At 41.6% G+C, this 18,804-nt stretch overlaps 1 protein-coding gene across 12 annotated transcripts in view; it reads right to left on the reverse strand.

Annotated features, from left to right (window-relative positions):
- The window catches only part of AFDN (afadin, adherens junction formation factor), a 3,286,836-nt gene that overhangs the window by 875,997 nt on the left and 2,392,035 nt on the right, over nt 1-18,804 (reverse strand). For all 12 annotated transcript variants that reach the window (XM_044063225.1, XM_044063199.1, XM_044063191.1 and 9 more), the window contains one exon: nt 15,302-15,367. In XM_044063225.1, coding sequence (XP_043919160.1) covers nt 15,302-15,367 — 66 coding nt within the window. The remainder of the gene's footprint in view (nt 1-15,301; nt 15,368-18,804) is intronic.

Genomic DNA, 18,804 nt, shown 5'->3' on the forward strand with positions numbered 1-18,804 from the left:
AGGCTAAAGACTCTTCTTTAGAGTCCAATTCCTCATCAGAAGAGTCATGCTCCCTAAACCTCATAAGAGGAATAGAAGAGATGGGGGGGGGCAGGAACAGAAACTTCCTGTGGATGCTTTAAGGTTATGAGAGCAATAAAGAACCCCTGTGTGAAATCCTACCACCCACGTTGAGGATCCTTAGGAGTAGGGGAGATGTGCTTTATTTTCTGTTTCTTTTGAAGGCGATATCTGTCCTTAAGATCTTAGGAGGTTCGGACCCTTGCCTGCACTCAATCAATGTACTAGGAATCTTCTCTCTGCCTTGGTCCCTTGGATATTTTCAGCCTAGGTTCCCCCTCGACATCCATAACAGATGTCTGCATAGCCTCCGAGGATGTGCAAGACAATGGATCCATACCAGCCTCTGAAATGGTTGCGGCAGAGCAATCCAAAGGAATGACTACACAATCCTCCAGGCCTTCACCAGTTTCAAGACAGACATCTGGGAGAGGAGGTACAGTAATGGAATCCAACCTAACTTTTTTGGTCTTCTTCTTGGCAGATGGCTGACCCTCAGGTTAGGATAATTTTGCCATTGCACCTTTTGCCAACTACTTAAGACGCTGGTTCTCAAGGTAGGAAGATAAAAGAGGACAGATGATTATAGAGTTTTTAGGGGAAAATGACTGACAAATCAGGCACTATGCATGGTCGTGAGAAGCACCCAAACAAAACAAATACTGCTAGTGATGATCCTTATGGGCAAAGTGTCTCCACACTGACATTTTCCCTTCTTGGATGACATGTAACCTCACAACTAAAGTAAAATCAAGATAAGAAAAATCTCAAGGGAGTACTTATCTGAAAAAGGCTTAGTAACAAATCAAAGATGGTGCTCAGACTAGTGGCAAAGAAGTTCTGAGGTAGGAAAGTCCTTACCTTATATCATCTTTACACCCTATGCAGTGAGTGGGGAGCACTATTAATCCTAAGGCTTTGTTATACCGGCCATATGTCAGGCCACCCTTGGCAGGGGATCTCTAGTGTAAGGAATAATGCAACAGTGATATGGAAGGAAATCTGTTATGGTAAGGGTGATGGATGTGGCCAGAGAGAAGATAATGGGCTGCAGCGTGCCCTGCAGAACAGTTGCAACAAATATTGGTCTATCTCTGGAGTCAATGCCAAGTCTGTAACGTTTTGAAACTATGTGAGCAGATGTCCAAGTGGCTGCTTCAAAGACTGATTTGCTATGGGTCTACATTACACCAAACTCACAGGAGTCCGAACATTGTAATATTGAACCCATATGTTTGAAATGCGAAAATAGCGAAGTCACGGAACACCGATTTTTTTCCCAGGGAAAAAAATTGGTGGGCTGTTTTCGCAGCTTTGCTATTTCCTCCACTGTGGTGCAATCTCGGCATTGGTATATTTAAGTAGGGGGTGTGTGGGGGGCACAGCCCCCCTCATTAGTTTAAGTTTAAAGTGTACTTTTTTTTTTTTTTTTTTGGTACCGGAACAGCGATTTATTTTCCCTGGGGAAAAAAACATCGCTGTTCTGTGTTTTCGTACATTTTGGTTTTCGAACTTCATGGTTCAATATTACATCGTTTGAACTCATGTGAGTTTGACGATGTAATATAGACCCCTTTGCTACTTATATCCCCCTTAAAGAAAGGCAATGTTTGTGGCTGTGCCCCTGTAACCGAGAGCTTTGACTGTCTTCAAAGTATTTACCTTGAGAGATTGCAACAAAACTACTCAATGTGCTAGCCACTTACATATGGTCTGTTAGAAAAGTTCAGTTCTACAAGCAAACTTACCATAATGGTAGAAATTTAAATGATCACTGCTACAGTAACCATAGCTATATTGGTTACATCCTGCAAAGGATAGAACAGCAGGCTAGCTTTCAGAGATTAAGGGCACCTTCCACTTACGCAAATTGTTCGCAGGTCAAGCAGACCTGAAGAAAATGAACAGTTTAGACATCAAGCTCTTCAGAGCTTTCTTGCCAACTGAAACAGAGAGGCTACAGTCCAGAAAGAGGTCAATGTTAGATAAATAAAAATCGAAGTCCTTACCCTGACAACAAAAATTATATAAAAAATAAGGGGAATGCTATGAAGGATCGACTGCTACAGGAGTGATCATTTGAACATCTGCTGTTATGTTAAGTTTACTTTGACAACTTTAACATGTTCATCATTTGATCACTACTGCAGTAGCTTAGCTATATGGGTAGACTACTATAGCTTACACTGACTGGGAGGAGGAAGGATGACGGTCCAGGAGGTTATGGAGAATGGTCCTACCAAAGTCTGCTTAAGACCTGGAAAAGGAATGTACTTTGTAGTGCCTTACAAAGATATGTAAAGAGGACAATGTTGATGATTCTGGAATACTTCTAGAAGCCACCCTTCCGAAAAAGTCATTGATGAAAGCAACTCGTTGCTTAAGTGTGCCTTGACCTTGCCTGGAACTGACTTGTGCTGGTTATAAGAAATGAAAATAGCACATGACAACTATTTGGAGATATCCTGTGTCAAAGCACACTATCCTTTTTCTTACCTACATAAGAAATTAACAACTGAGCAGAAGATTTTTAATTTTAGAATAAAATTTAGAGTTGTATGTGGCCATCCAGTGTATGAAGAATCCTTCCTCCCTTATTTTGTTGCGATGGGAAGAAGACTATATATGGATTAGCTTATCTCAAAGTAGATTAGGATGCCACTTTAGGCTTAAAGGATTAGTCCTCAAAGGAACCCTATCTTTGTGAAAAATGAGAAAGGTTTGACCCACTATGACAGCTCGTAACTTAGACACTTTTCTTGCAGAAATCAGAGCAATTAGTAAAACTGCTGTCCATGTGATGAACCTCAAATCAGCCTGATGTGATGGATCAAATGGAACCAGAGATAATTTTTCAAAAAAAAACCTTTAGATTCCGAAGAACAGACACCTGTTTTCTAAGAGTTTGAGTATATAGCACCCCCTGGAAAAAACAATTTAACAATCAAACATACTGAATGAGGACAATCCATGGGCAGATATGCTGACATTGCTGAAAAATGAACCTTGATAGAGTAGTAAAAAAGGCCAGAGGTTAATAAATCTCACACACATTGCAGAACCAGAGAAACACACAGATATTGCAAATTAACACACTGGATTTACTATTTATTCAAAGCATTATTCTACCATTTTGCTGTTTTACTGTTGCTTACGTGTCACTGTTCTCTTGTCTATTTGGTATATCTGGTCAGTTTTTGACCCCTGGCTGAGACTAAAGTTGGTCAGATTTGATGTGCTCTACCCTGGTAAACAAATTCAAATTCTCACTTTGTCCTGGTTTTTGTGTTGGCACCAACTACAAAATATTTCTATTAAGTAATACATGATTTCCTAGTAACAGGTTTCTTTGCCTGCATTAACACCTGCTGCGCATCCTCAGGAAATAGGTGGATAAGAGGCAGGCAAGCTTGCTGAACTGGTTTCAAGTTGAGGTGCATCAAATAACCCCTGTCTTGTGTGAGTATGTTCGGTATGTGAAGAAGCTTGTGGCAACATTCCTTGGCCATTTCCAAAAGAAGGCAGAACTATTGCTGCTTGGTGACTCCCTACTGAGTGAGGAAAGTAAATCAAATTTTTGTCTGAGAGTTGCTTATGCTGATAGAGCAGCTTTCTGTTTTACCTACCCCATTTTATTTTCTGTTTTAAGAAATACGATTGACCTGCTGCTTTTGTTCTCTGTGACAGACACCTAAATTATCCAGGCTGCAGATTTCACATTTTTTTCACTGGTTAATTTATTTCTTGAGTCATACTTAAACACCCACAGAATATCTGTGGCTTTGACTTTTCTAATAAGGTCTATAAAAACTACAAGCACTGTTGGTGACTCCCTGTTGGTTATTTTTCCCACCCAGCCTCCCATTCCTTGATGTGCTTTTTAAAATTGGTGATTTTAAGCTGTCCACCCTTACTGTAAATTGAGCTGTATAAGCTCCTCCCTTTCTATACCATTGTTTATATTTTGAATTATTTATTTACTTGCCTTTCCTTGCACTTTTTTTTTGGGGAGGAAGCACATTTTGCCTCTCATTGTCTGTTCTAATGATTTACTTGCTCTGAATTCATTATCCAGCTAGCTGTTGGATAAAGTAGTATATTTTTACACTCTAGCAAGCTCTTCTGTGTTTTTATATCAAGAAGACAGAGGATTTTCTATCTAGTGGCAGTAGGTGGTAGCCTAGTCTGTACAGTTTGGGGAAACACACTAGAGATTCCTGCATGTAGTTGTTTTACTGGCTGGAGGGCTTATTAATCAGCTTACCTTGTGTTTAGTGCCTTTACAAATTCTGCACAATTGAGTAGCTCTTGGCTCACTTCTACAAAGAGAAGTACTGTTTATTGAATAATTACACTTCTATAAGCTGTTTACAATACACTGCTGTATCTGTATTTTTAAATTTGTTTGTGGTAGCATTTCACTCCGGACAAACTTTTACTGTCCTTTTTACAATAGGAGGACTGGGGTTATTCATCTAGTGGCAGTAGGTATTTACCTACACTGAGTTGGAAAGCACAGAAAATGGATCCAAGTATAGTCGTTTTACTGGTCAGTGCAGTCAGTTTTGTGCATTTCTAGTGCTGGTTTAAACTTGGCACATATGCACAGAGCTGCTCGCTACTCCAATGCCTTGTACAGATGCAATCTGGTAACTTTGCTTTATTTTCATTATACTGTGAAAGTTTATTGTGCAATTAGTTTTTTTTTTTTTTGCACTTATTTGAAGTTTCATTTTCAAATTGCTGTAAGGGCTGTTGTTCTGCAATGAAATACATTGTATCTAGCGTTTCTTAGTTAGTGTTAGACATCTGTTTGAGGTTCCTTAACACTTGGGCTCCAAACCAATTATTTTACATTAAGAGGGTCAAACTGCATTCTTATGGCAGGAGAGGACTGACTTCACCTAGCTGAGCTAGGAATTGCTGGTGGAAAGCTCATTGTGTGATCACCTGATTGGCCTTAGGACACAGTTAGTGTAAAACCTGCTTTTTTTCATATCACATATAAGCCTTGCATTTCCATGAAGCTGCTCTTTGTGCAGAGGTGGTTACTGATGCCTTGTATACATGCAATTACCAGACGCTGAAATTTCCCTATAAAAAACACTTCAAAAATTTACCTCAGTCCCGTGTTGCCCATTAGGCAACTAGTCTGTACAGTGAGCCACACTTAAACAGGACTGTTTAGGTCTACCTTACCTTTATTATACCACCCAGGACTACTGCTGCTCAGATAGCATCCGGTTTGGGTCCTGGGCAGAATTGCTGGTTAGGTTAGCTAGTAAGCACCCTTCCCTCACCTGGTTACAAACACCCTCCACTCATGTCCCTTGCAAGTACACATTAGGACCTGCAGCTACAGATGGGCACTTTCCTGCTATTGCTGGATCCAGCTTGGTGGACATGGGCATTACTGGGAATGTAACAACTGCCTTATGTACACTGACAACCACTTAATTCTTGAACAGGCAAATACACTACGAGACAGATGTAGTTACACATTAACATTGGAGGCTAGATTCTCACATAGACACAAAAAGCAACAAAGAGGTTGTCAGCAGCTCATACACATCACTCACCCACAAAGGACCACACACACACAGACCCACATATGCAGAGGTGCTTCCCAAACCTCAAAGGCCTCTCAGACACAGTCCTCAGAAACTCTGCATGCATACAAACAAGACAATTCTCATCATAACACAAAGCCATATCTCACTGTCTCAGCTACCAAGCCCATAAGGCAAAACACTCCAAAACCCAATATTCTGGTTACAGAAGACTCCATTGTGAGATATACTAATGTCCCTATTACCAGGCTGGATAAGGGAAAGGTTACAGTTAGCTGCCTGTCAGGGGCAAGGATTCACCACATCACGCAAGCCCTCAGGTCACTTACCCCCAAGTACCAGTATTGAGCCATGTAGCCATGAATGACCTGAGATGTACCTCTTTGGAGTATATGAAGAGAGACATGTTTGAGCTCTCAGAATGTGTCTCTCACAGGCAAGTATGAGCCTAGCAATGAGCAGCATTCTGCACTCTCAAAGGATGATGCCACAATACCAGCAGAAAATGATTGACTTTAACAAATAATCTAGCTACTGGTGTCATTCCAAAGGGGTCCAATACAGCCTGGAAGGACATGGTTGAGAGGACATGCCGCTTTGCCAGGGATAGTCTTCACTTATCACCTGTAAGCTTTTGGATATTGGCCAAAACATTATCCAACCCTATAGTGCCTTTTGTAGGCACTGCCAAACAGACAAACCTTCCAACATAACAAAAGTTACTCAGGGCAAGCTAAAGCTGTTACTGCTCAATGCTAGGAGTCTCAACAAGAAACTGCACTTCCTGGAAGCTCTCCTCATCCTGGAGAAAGCTGAAGTCTGTGCACTTACTGAAACATGGTTCAAAGCCACAGAAAGCACTTGGTCAGTGCATGGCTAAGAATGCCTTTCATAAGTTCCAACCACCCAATGAACATGAAAGAGTAAAAGGTGAAGGTGTATCTATCTACATAAAACATAAGCCACACCTCAACGCTGGTCAGACAATATGACATGCTTGAGCTACTCCATGTCTAATTAACCATGGGAAAAATCCATTACCATATTCTTGGTAGCTACAGGTCACCATAAACCAGAAAACCCATACATCATACCTGAAGTTACTAGAATCACTCACCATCCAACCCAACACCATACTAATGGGTGATTTTAACTACCCTTCATTAATTAGGAGGCAACATGACCACTACCATACAGGCTCAGATCAAATGCCTTGGAGCAGCTAGTCTGCACTCCCACTAGGGGAACAAATATCCTATCCTAGATATGGTACTCACAAATATGGGAGAGTGCTCCCCCCCCCCGTCACTGGAAAGATCAGAACACAAAGCAGTCTCCCTTGAAATAAAGGTAAAAATAGTCCCACTCACAAACTTTAAGAACTTCTCCAAGTTAAATTACTCCTTATTAAGGGACAGCATTGCTGGTTTCTAAGCTCTCCTAAATCTAGAAAATACAGAATCCTATACAGAGGCATACACAAAAGCCCTGTACAACCATGTAAACAACTGTGTAGAAACAGAAGTACCACAGCAAAATAAACACAGGTCAAACTGCAAAAACAAGCCACCCTGGTGGACTCCTGATACTGAAGAAGGGATTTTTTCCTGAAAGCTTTGCGTTTTTGTGAGAAATAAATTGTGCTGCTGCAACATTTTACTCAAAATGTCCGCATCTGGAATTTATCTTTTGTGTGCTACTTTGCATTCCAACGGATTACCTTATTGCTGGTTTCTGTGACTGTTTTGTGGACTCCTTATATTAATGGGTCTATATTATTCCTGGAAAGTTTTAAACAGCGAATGCTATATACAGCAAAAATGCTGTTCAGCGAATTTGCTATTGTGGGGGGATGCACCCCCCACATCCCTCCGCTAATTATATATACCAACTCCAAGATCGCACTACAGTGAGGCAAGGGCAAATTTTCTGATCTTCACTATATTGCAATCTCACTATTATGTATGGCATTTTCACTGTATATAGCGTTCGCTGTTTAAAACTTTCAAGGAGATAATATAGACCCAAATTAACAGGTTGCACAACAACAGAAAAAAAATCCTGTCGAGAATTAAGAAGGAATGTGCACAACAGACCAAGAAGTCCCTCATTAGTCTAAACAAGCGAATCAGGGAACAAGACAAGTCTCTGAAAGCAGACTTTGAGGTAAAATAGTCTCCAAAGCTAAAGATAACCATAAGGCATTTTTCAGTTGCATCTGCAGTCTTAAGGGCAACACCCAACAAACAATGTGTGGAATTAGTTGTAGGTGGCACCACTTATACTCAGCCAGAAGATATGGCAAATCTGCTGTCTGACAAATTCATCTCAAATTTCATCTCCCCATCACTCTCAATTCTCCCCCAAGAAATACCCTCCACCACTCCACTGCCAATTATCACCAAAGAAAAGTTTGTCACTGCGTTCTCTAAAGCTAAAAACACGGTTTCGTTGGGGCTTGATGATATACCAGGCTGCCTCTTAAACAGCTTAAATTGGAGCTTATCAGGCCCATTAGGATCTGTATTTAACTACAGTCTTCAGACTGGCTTTGTCCTGACAGAGTGGAGGACAGCAACATTCATCCCTCTGTATAAAAGGACCAACTACTGACCCAGGAAATTACACACTTGTCTTATAGGTAAGGCAATGGAAAGAATAAACATGCACCTGATAATGACATATGAAATCTCCAAACACTGGACCCGACCCAATTTAGCTTTATCAAGGGCAGGTCATGCCTACTGAACCTGATGGATTTTTTTTGAGAAAGTCACTAAGGCCATGGATGAGGGAAAAACAGTACATATTGCCTGGCTCAACCTGGTCAAGGCATTTGACACAATTCCCCACTCAGGTATTATAAATAAACTCACAAAACTGGGCATAAATCCCTACGTCACCAGATGGATAGCCAGCTGGCTCAAGAACAATACACGTGTTCAAAGTGGGTGAATACAGATCCAGCAAAAGACCAGTTACTTGTGGTGTGCCACAGAACTCGGTGCTGGGACCACTCCTGTTTAGAATATACTTTTCTGAATTCATTGCTAATATGGAAGGCCACTGGATAGCTAAGTTTGCCAATGACTACAAGCTGGGGACAATCACTGGATCCCCTGACAATGTAGATATCCTTCAGGAGGTCTAGATCACACAAATGATTGGTGCCAGAACGACACCTAAAACTAAATGTGAAAATATTCATTATCATACTTTCTGGGAAGTCAAATACCCCTGAAAATCACAATATCAATAGCACACCCCTAAGAGTAGACTCAGAGATGACAGATCTAGGTAAACAGATACAGACAGACAGGAGCCTGAACTCGGACCGCCATGTGTCCATAGAAGTAAGGAAGTTCTTCTATGTGGCACAACTATTAAGTAAGGGTATTTGCATCCAGATCAAAAGAAATTATAGTCCCACTGTATTCGGCCCTTATCAGACCAATAATAGAGTACAATGTGCATTTTGTATATACTTGACTATGCACTTACAGCAGCTGGAGTGACCTCAGAAGTTCCTCACAAAGAAAATATAGGGTGTAAACAACATGTCCTGTGCAAACAGACTAAAAGCCCTATCACTTTACTCTGTCCCCTACTGACTATTAAGGGGTGACCTATGCCTGATCTACAAGGCACTCACAAATCCAGCCCTGATGGATTTGCTACACATCTGCAAGTAAAACAGCACAAGAGTTACCTAATTTAGGGATCTAAACTCAGTCAGTGACTCAAACAAAACATGCTGGAGAGACAGCTATGCACCTCAGAGATTGCCCCTTCTTTGAGGCAGGCTTCCTATTCACATTAAGCAGAGCCCTTTCCTGGCCCTCTTCAAGTGCAGTTTGGATCAATGAATGAGGAATCTCAAATTCACACCTATGGTAGTGCCTATGTCCCTTATGGATAGGGGCAATCTTTAAGACACTCAAGGTATAAGCACAAATCCATGCCAACCTCTTGCCCTTAGTGTCCATACATATTGGGTAAAATTGTGTTACACTGGCTAGGCTAGTAAGGGCTCTTAAGCAGTTAGCCTAATAATCTCATAAGTTCATAGGCTGGTACTAGGCTATCGGCCCTAGGGCCTATACAAGCCTAGCCATAACAATTCCCTGGCTATTTCTTCCCACAATATTTACTTCCCTCGACCCCTGTCTAGCAGGGCAACTGACGTGATCCCCAGAGTGAATTTCCTATCTCTCATCCAATCGTCAAGGTTCCTTTTGAAGGAGGCCAAAGAGGTGCTCTGCTTGACATGTATGGGCAGTATATTCCAGAGTCTGGGGAGTCTCTGGGTCAGGAACCTATCCTGCCAGTATGTTTTGTTCATTGTGATGACAATGTTTAAATCCCTGGAGTGTGTGGCTCTGAGGGATTGGAATTTCTTTAAGTGTAGCATGTCCAACAGCTCTGGGTTTGACATGGCCTTGTATATTAAGCAGAGATCGCCTCTGAGTAGACAATATGCGACAGACTACAGCTGGAGTTTCTTTAGAAGGTCAACATGGGGCATCTGCTTTAGGCCTGTGATTCTCTTAGTGAGGTATTTCTGCGGCCTTTCCAGTTGTTGCAGATGTCTTTGAGAGGTACATACCAAACAGGGTGTTGTATTCTATAATGGGTCTAATGAGGGATGAGTTGTTGTTGTTTCTTTTGGCTTTTCCTGGTTAGGGGTCGCCACAGCGGAACTCTGGTCCGCTAATGATTGGCAGTAGATTTTTACGTGCGGAGTTGCCAGCCCTGACGCACAACCTTCAACGAAGGTACGCCCATTCATGCATGTCTCCACACAGAAGACGCTCTAGCCGAGAATCGAACAGGACAATGTCTCTACTGTGAGGCGACAACGCTACCGCAGCACCACCACCGCAGTCTGACAGATGAGTACAGCGGGAAAATGACCTCCTTTTTTCTGGATGAAAAGCTCTTAGTGATGAGGTGTGTCACACAGAAGGATTTCCTGACTGTTGTGGCGATGTGGTTATTGAAGGTGAGACCACTGTCCACCTGTGTCTCCAAGTCTCTTATCACACTTTCAGTGTAGTGTACTGCCACCTATGTGGTAATTCAAGGGTACATGTTTTTTCCCCAAGGGATAACTATATATTTCTTGGCAATGAGCTCAAACCCATGACTCTGGCACCAAACATGTTTCTGTAAGGCCCTTTCGTAGAATATCCACATCATTTGGGGATTCAGTAATGGCTCCCAGTTTGCAGTCATCTGCGAACTTTGTTAGCCAGAGTCCCTTAGTGTTGGCCTGTACTTCAGAGAAGTAGATGCCAAACAAGAGCCGTCCGATCCCTGAACCCCGAGGTACTCCACTTGTCTGGAAATGGATTTGGAGTCAGCTACTTTTACAGTGTGGGTTGTCAGTAAGCCAGTTGGCAACCCATCGAGTGACGTAGGGATTAATGTCCAGCTTAGTAAGTTTATCTATGACTCCAGAGTGGGGGATGGTGTTGAAGGCCTTGGTGAGGTCCAGATAGGCTATGTGGACCGCCTTACCCTCATCCACAGCTCTGGAGACTGATTCGACGAAGTCAATCAGGTTCAGGAGACCAGATCAGCCCTTCACGAACCTAAACTGGGAGGGGTCTACTGTTTGAAGGTTGCCAATGTCTTTGTTTATAAGTTCCATGATAATACGTTCCATGGTCTTGCAGATCAGCCTCATCAGACTGATGGGGCAGTAGTTCCCATGATCCAAGGTGGATCCCCCTTGTGGAGTGGGATAACTGTAGCTGTGCGTCACTCAGTGGGCATGAAGCCTGAGGTGAGGCTAGATTAAACATGACACTTAGGTGAGGTGACAGTTCATTTTGTACTTCATGTAGTACACAGCCTGGGGTGTCGTCTGGTCCCATGGATGCTGTATTCTTTGCTTTGGAGAGTGCTTTTTACCTGTGTGGCCATTACTTTGAAGAAAGGAGTCACCTCACTTATTTTTGGAGTGTCTTACTGAATCTTCAGAATTATGCTGGGCATCAGTGGAAAGGCAGAAAAGCATAAGGAAAGTAAAATGCATTTGTTCTCCAGGCCTGCTTGCAAGGAGTCCTGGAGCAGAATTTTGCCATATGTTTGTTGTGAATAGAAGCAAACAGGTCTATCTGATATGTTCCCCACAGCTGGATGAATTCTCAGAAGACCCCTGGTTCAGTTTCCATTTATGATGTTCTGTCCTGGTCCTGCTCAGCTTGTCTACTACAAAATTACAGGATATAAGATGCCTGCAAAGTGAGACTGTGCTGAAATGCTATATTTCAGGATACCGTGACTAGTCTGCACAGTGGGTAAGATCTAACCCTCCTTCCCTGTTTGTTCATGTAATGTGTCTCTGTGGTGCTCCCTGAAATCATCTGTAACAGTCTAGAGGAAGACAGATGATTGAAAAAGTTGACAGCATTTATTACTGATATCTACTTTATGTTTGTGTGCTTTTTCTCTCCTTTTTGTTCCAAAAACCCTGCACTTCTACTCCTACAGACACAGTTACCAAAGCAAAGTATGGGGCTTCTGTAATTACATACTCCGCTGGAACTAGAAGTTGTAATACAAAATATAAATAATCCCTGAATTATTTGGGAATTGCAATGTGGTGCAAGGGTATACAAAATATAGGACAAGTCTCCAGGTTCCTTCTTTCTTTGGAACCAAAAAGATACTTGAATAAAATCCTATCCCTCTTAGTTCTGGAGGAAGAGGTTCCATAATCCCTCGTTATATCAGGTCTACAACCCCCTGATACAGCACCTGATGTAAAATAAGAGGGAACATGGAGGTTTGACTGGTGGAATAAAGAGGAATTTCTTGAAAAAGAAAAAGGGGATCACAATGCTAGATATAACATTTCTGAATGATTCTCAGACCCAAGTGTCTGACGTTATCTGGTGCCACACAGAAAAGCATGCATCTCAAATGTCCATATTTTCATATAATGTCTAGATTGCCTCTTATTTTTGGTCTGGTCCACAAAAACATTGTTGTTTTCCAGCAAGTCACTGAGGACTAATGTCACACATAATGATATACACGAGTCTCAGACTTCAGGGGGGGAAATCACATGATGGGGTATATAGTCAAGTTTGTTTTCATAGACTGTCTTTGGTTTTGAGAGCATCCTCCTTTCTTTTTTTGAAATTCTCTGCCATTGCTTTTTGAAAGTTTGTTAGCTTGTGCCTTGCTGGGAATGCTTACTCAATTTCCTAAGAAAATAATCTGAAATGGAAAGAAATGTTCTATTACATTTTGGCAAAGGCAGCTGAAAAGTCTAGGTAACTCTCATTAATTAATTTTTCTCCTTTCTGCAAACCTTTTACGGACCTCAGTAAAGGAAGAAGCAAAAAATACTGGCCCATTGTCAACTGCTCTAAAAACGGCATCAGCAGCGTCACGACTCAAAGAATACTAATGAATTCCGAAATGTCAGTCTTTGAAGAATGGACATCAGCAATTAAACTTGTTCATGTTGTCAAAGAAAGCAAGCTGAAACTTAGACCTACGAGCCAGACAAATCACTATTCTGAAGGCTATGGTCGAAGTAGTATATAAACTTTTCTCCCAACTATCAAGGCTTTTCCCAGCTTGAGACCAGGGCACTTAATGTAACTCAGACTTAGATGGCTATCAGGCAAATACTGGCTGTGAAGAAAGCATCTTCCAAGTCTGGGAACACAGAAATAACTGCAGGTTAAAGAAAATCTACCTGTAACAAATCATAGCATCTTTGCTGGAATTCTGTTATTTCTTTTGTTCCCACTGAAACAAGTTCTTCACTCTGGCAATATAGTACAATAAAAATACAACTCTTCATGAAGAGAACCTGAAGAATAAGTCTTCATATGAATCAGATCTTCCATACTGAAACATAGGAATTTTAACACACAATCTAGGTCTAAATCCTGTCTTTCAGAAGGGGGACTGGAATCTAATGGAAGGGAACGAATTATCTTCATTTTTAACGATAAGACGACTCAGCACATAGACTGAAAGGCTTTAAATCAACCTTTAGCAGAGCCCAGCCAATCCTCATCTGCTTTATCATAAGGTAAATGGCTAACCTTGTGTTTCCTTTTTCTGGGACCCCCCCCAAAGAAAAAAAAAAAAGCAGCTTCATGGAGGTCACCTCTTCAGGAATGGAGTTCCTCGGAGAAGCTTTGTGCAGTAGCATCACTCAGTCCCTTCCTCAATGCCAGCAAGAGTGGTTCTCACCTTCTTGACGAGGACAGCTGTACAGCCATAGAGGATCTGCCTGCCTAGTTCTACTGAAGAAGTTTGGTTCTTGTACCTGACAAAAGGGCTTATTAAGTTTGTGTCCTGGGATTCTACACACTGCTGTGCTTTTTTTGTTTTACTGCTTTTGGTTGCTGATTTTTGTGGTTCCTGAGTTGTTACCCGAGGAGCAACATCACAGGGAACAAAAGTGATGAGCGGTCCAAGAAACAAAAGACAGCCACAATGAAGTCATCCATCAGTGGCTGAGGGGAAGCCAGAGTCAAGACCGAAGCCCCTCCACCTGGTGACTTTTCTCTTCCTCCTGCTATAGAAGGGAAATATCGAGTTACCAGGACTCGCGTTCCTTTCCTTGCCACAAAATGCATCCAACAAGCAGTTAGCAGAGCTTTGAAGAGTTGGTCTTTACTTCTCACAGAAAAGTTAAGTTCCGAAGTAAAATTCTTTTAGTCACAACCACTTAACAATAGCCCCAGATCCTAGCGACACCTTTTGACAGAAAATTGCATTTAAAATATTACTTAAACTCACAAGTATAACAACATACAAAACACTACAACAGTTTGGCTGAAGTTAGACTAATTATAAATAAAAAAAATGTGTTCAAAGGTCAGAAAGATAGGTTTTCAGTGCTCCAGCGCAGCAGTGTCCGACAACAAAAGGCAGGCATGCCAAAGAATTCCAACCTGACTCTAGGAATCCCTTAAAAGAGGAACACAAGAATCTTTATAGGGTTGCATGGAGCCGAGAACTGTTTTAAGTATGGGGGAACTCATATCATTTAGAGATAAACCAACTGTACTCTTTTCTCCACAGCTTCCTCCTGCTGATCCCACCTTCTTTCAGTCCAGTAACAGTAATTACTTTCCAGACTCCCCTTCCTCTCCATAGTCCCGTCATGTTTCCTGCTTGCTACTTACTCTCTCTCAAAAAAGGCACCCCTGTCCTGTTTCCTGCCTGCTACCTACCATTCTTTACTTGCCAAAATAACTCAAAATACTTGTGAAAAATGAAGAATGGTCAAAAGTCAATGTTCAAGAAGAAACACCTGGAAGCTTTTGTGTAAAACAATTACTGAGATGACACCTAAGTTCTGCTACATACAATCCTGGATAGACATGAGAGTTCTAAAGGTCCAAGACCAGCAAAAACATCCGTAACACTGCATTTGAATTTATGATGTTTAATGACAACTACAGCAGATGTGCATACCTCACAGGTAAATAAAAGAGAGGAAGACATTGCTTACATTAAAAGAAAAATGTAAATGTAATTCGATCACCACACATTTAACATAACCATCTTCTTAGGCCCAGATTTGCAACTGTTTATAATGCCATTTGTTTCAAAACTTCTGAATACAAACTTGAGTTTACGTCTATTACTTGCTTGACGTTTTATAACACATTATTAAAATGGCAACTTACTAAATCTGCAGCTCCACCTTTCACAACAGACTTGACATAAATTCCAAGTTTTTCTTGGCCAGCACCCTGAAATAAAGAGAAGACAAAAATGTAAACATTTCAATGTGGAATACTTTAAATTTTTAAATGCTCTTGATTCCAAAGTTACAATACCGTACTCACATATACCATGCATTTCAAGAAGAAAGAAAAGTTCCCTTCATTGCATAACCGTATTCATCCAAGTTATTTTCTCATAACTACTTTTAAAACCATATGTATGTCAAACTTCTCCTAATAATATCCTACAAGTAGTACCAAATGTGTATGGCAAAGACAGACCTAGAAATCTACTGCACAAGGAACTGCTGTTGACATGTAACCACAGTAGCATCATATATATGCAAAACAATGCTTCACTGAGCATATTCAGTCAACAGAAATGATCCTTAGGGTTGCCGTTTCCAAACAATCAGCCTTACTATCCTAGTAGACAATCCCCTTTGTTCTCAGAACTATATGTTTTACTAAACCTTCTAAAAGAGGCTAAATCAAAAAGTCATACTGTAGAGAAACTTGAATATAATTCTCTGGTTGATGACCTACTGTCATGTCCTTAGTTAATCTGCACTGGTCCATCATTCAAATCAGGAAATAGGGGGTCAAAATCAAGGTGGAAATACAATGGAAAGTACAGCTGTGTACACTTGCCATAAATGTAGTTGTTCGAGTGTATTCACTGTTGCAGTCATTACATTTGGGTAATCTGCTGGCCGGTTGCCCTCAGTCGGCCTGAATTCCAAAGTCTTGGGTCCTGCGTCAGTTGCTGTCTCCTCTTCCATGACTTCAGGTCGTCAGGGGTATAAAACATGCAGCCAACGCCATTTTCTTTAGTTTTTCTTGCCCCCGATGTCAGGTGCCCCCAAAAATGTAGCAAAAAAAAAAAAATATATATATATATATATATATATATATATATATATATATATATACACACACACATATACACACACACACACACACACACACACACGCATCAATATAAACTTTACCTTCATCTACAAGCAAATACACCATATAGGTTGTAGAACATAGAGAAGGAAAGATAAACTCCAGAATGACAGGGGGATGGCGGGAGGGTAACCTGGACTGCAACAGTGAATACACTCGAGCATCTACATTTATGGTAAGGGTACACAACTGTACTATGTTCTTCGTGTTTCACTGTTGCAGTCCTTACATTTGGGTAGAACTCCAAAGCTGTGGTTGGGGGGCTGGAGCTAAACAGCATTAGGAGCGGCTATAAGGCCCTGCAGAACTGCAGTGGCAAAGCCTGCCCTGGATTTAGAGTAAAGAGGCAAATGATAATGATGACAATGCTTTGTAAAGGTGTAAACAGAACTCCAAGTAGCAGCCTCTAGAATGTCTTTGGTTGGTACTCCCGTTAGAAAGGCTGTTGAAGTAGCTAGCTAGAGCTCTGGTGGAATGAGACCTAATGTCCTTGGGCACAGGATTACCATGGTGTAAGCAGCAGAAATGATGCAGTGGCTTATCCACTTTGAAATTGTCTGCTTTGAAATAGCCATGCCCTCTGATCCTGCAGCATATGTCACTAGTAATTGTTCAGATTTTCTAAGAGCTTTAGACCTGCTTAAGTATAATCTTAGTTGTCTGTGTACATCCAAGGAATGCAGAATTCTCTCCCCTTGTTCTGTGGATTTGAATAAAAGGTTGGCAGATGAATTGTTTGGTTAAGAGCCACACTGGAAACCACCTCAGGCATAAAAGTAGGATTTGTCCTCAGAGATACCCTGTCTGGGTAAAATATGATGAAAGGCTCTATAGCCATGAGGGCCTGTAGCTCTGAAACTCTTCATGCTGAAGCAATTGCTAGAAGCAGAGCTGTTTTCCATGATAAGAACTTTATATCAGCGGTAGCAATTGGTTCAAATGGAGGCAGGGTGAGCTTTTCCAACACATAATTGAGGTCCCATGCAGGTAATGGTGATCTTCTAGGAGGCCTTAAATTTTTGGCTCCTCTAAGATACTGCTTTAGTAAAGGATGAGAAAAGATTGGTGGCTCTGTATTGTAATGAGCCGAAATGGCAGAGGAATGATTTTTAACTGATAAGAAAGATAGGCCTTTGTCAAGTATCTCAGTTAAGTATTGCAATATCTGAGGAATATTTGGGTCTGCTGTATCAGTTCCTTGTGCTTGATTCCAAGCACAGAATCTCTTCCTTTTGTCAGCATAAGATTTTCTAGTACTAGGCCTTCTGGCTTCCAAAATGACATCCATCACAGCTTTACTGAGAGGTGTTGTTTGTATGACTATACGATCAGCCATGCTGCCAGGTTCAGAGTCTGTAGTTGATTGTGCAGGAGCTGACTGTTTTGCTGGGACAGTAGTTGTGGTCTTTGAGGCAAGGTCCAAGCTGGGTATTGAGCCAAGTTTCTTAGGACTGGGTACCAGTATTGGTGGGGCCAGTCTGGGGCAATCGGTATCATCTTTGGTTTCTCTTGTCTGACTTTTAGGAGCAGCTTGGGGAGAAAGAGGCAGAGGAGGAAAGGCGTAAACTGAGAGGTTTTTCCAACTGAAGGATAGGGCGTCCACTTTCCAAGCTTGTCTGTGCAGAATCTTTTCAATTAATAATTTTGAGGACAGGCAAATAGATCTATGTCCGGGCTCCCCCATTTCTCTGTTATCATTCTGAAGACTTGTGGATTTAGTTTCCACTCGTGAGGGTCCATAAGGTTTCTGCTTAAATCGCCTGCCAGAGTGTTTTGTTTTCCTGGCAGGAATTGTGCTTGAAGATGTATTTGGTAGGTCAAAGCTGTGTTCCACAGTGTCATGGCTAATCTGCAGAGGGGGTACGAGTGTGTGCCCCCTTGCTTGTTTATATACCACATGACTGGTGTTATCTGTCTTTATCAGTAGTTGTCCTGGATGAAGTAAGTCCTTGAAGGCTGTTAGGGCATTTTCAACAGCTAGCATCTCTTTCTGGTTGATATGCAGATGCATTTGTTTTGGTGACCATATGCCCTGAATGCATCTTCCTGCCATGTGGGGCCCCCAGGCATAATCTGATGCGTCTGTTGTGATGGTTTGGCTGGCAGGGGGTAGAATGAATGGCCGTCCCATCTTTTGGTGACAGGCCTTTGCCCACCATAGAAACTCCTGTTGCAGGCAGGGAATGAGAGGAATCATTGTTTCCAGACTGTGAGAATGTTGACTCCATAAACTTTTTAGGTACCACTGAAGTTTCCTCATATGCAGTCTTGCATATGGAATCAGTAGTATGCAGGATGCCATTAAGCCCAGAGCCTGCAGAATTTGTCTTGCAGAAGACTGCATTTTTGTTGCCATCAGTTCGAAGTAAGTAGTGAGTTGCCTTTGTTTGTCTGGCGTGAGGTAAGCCATCTGGGCAGTTGTATTCAAGCTTGCACCAATGAATGTTATCTTTTGAGAGGGTACCAGTTGTGATTTCTTTTCATTTACTGGGTACCCTAGGCATGTTAGAAGC

Source organism: Protopterus annectens, chromosome 1.part0, assembly GCF_019279795.1.
Source record: "Protopterus annectens isolate FY-2018-M chromosome 1.part0, PAN1.0, whole genome shotgun sequence".
NCBI lineage: Eukaryota > Metazoa > Chordata > Ceratodontiformes > Protopteridae > Protopterus > Protopterus annectens.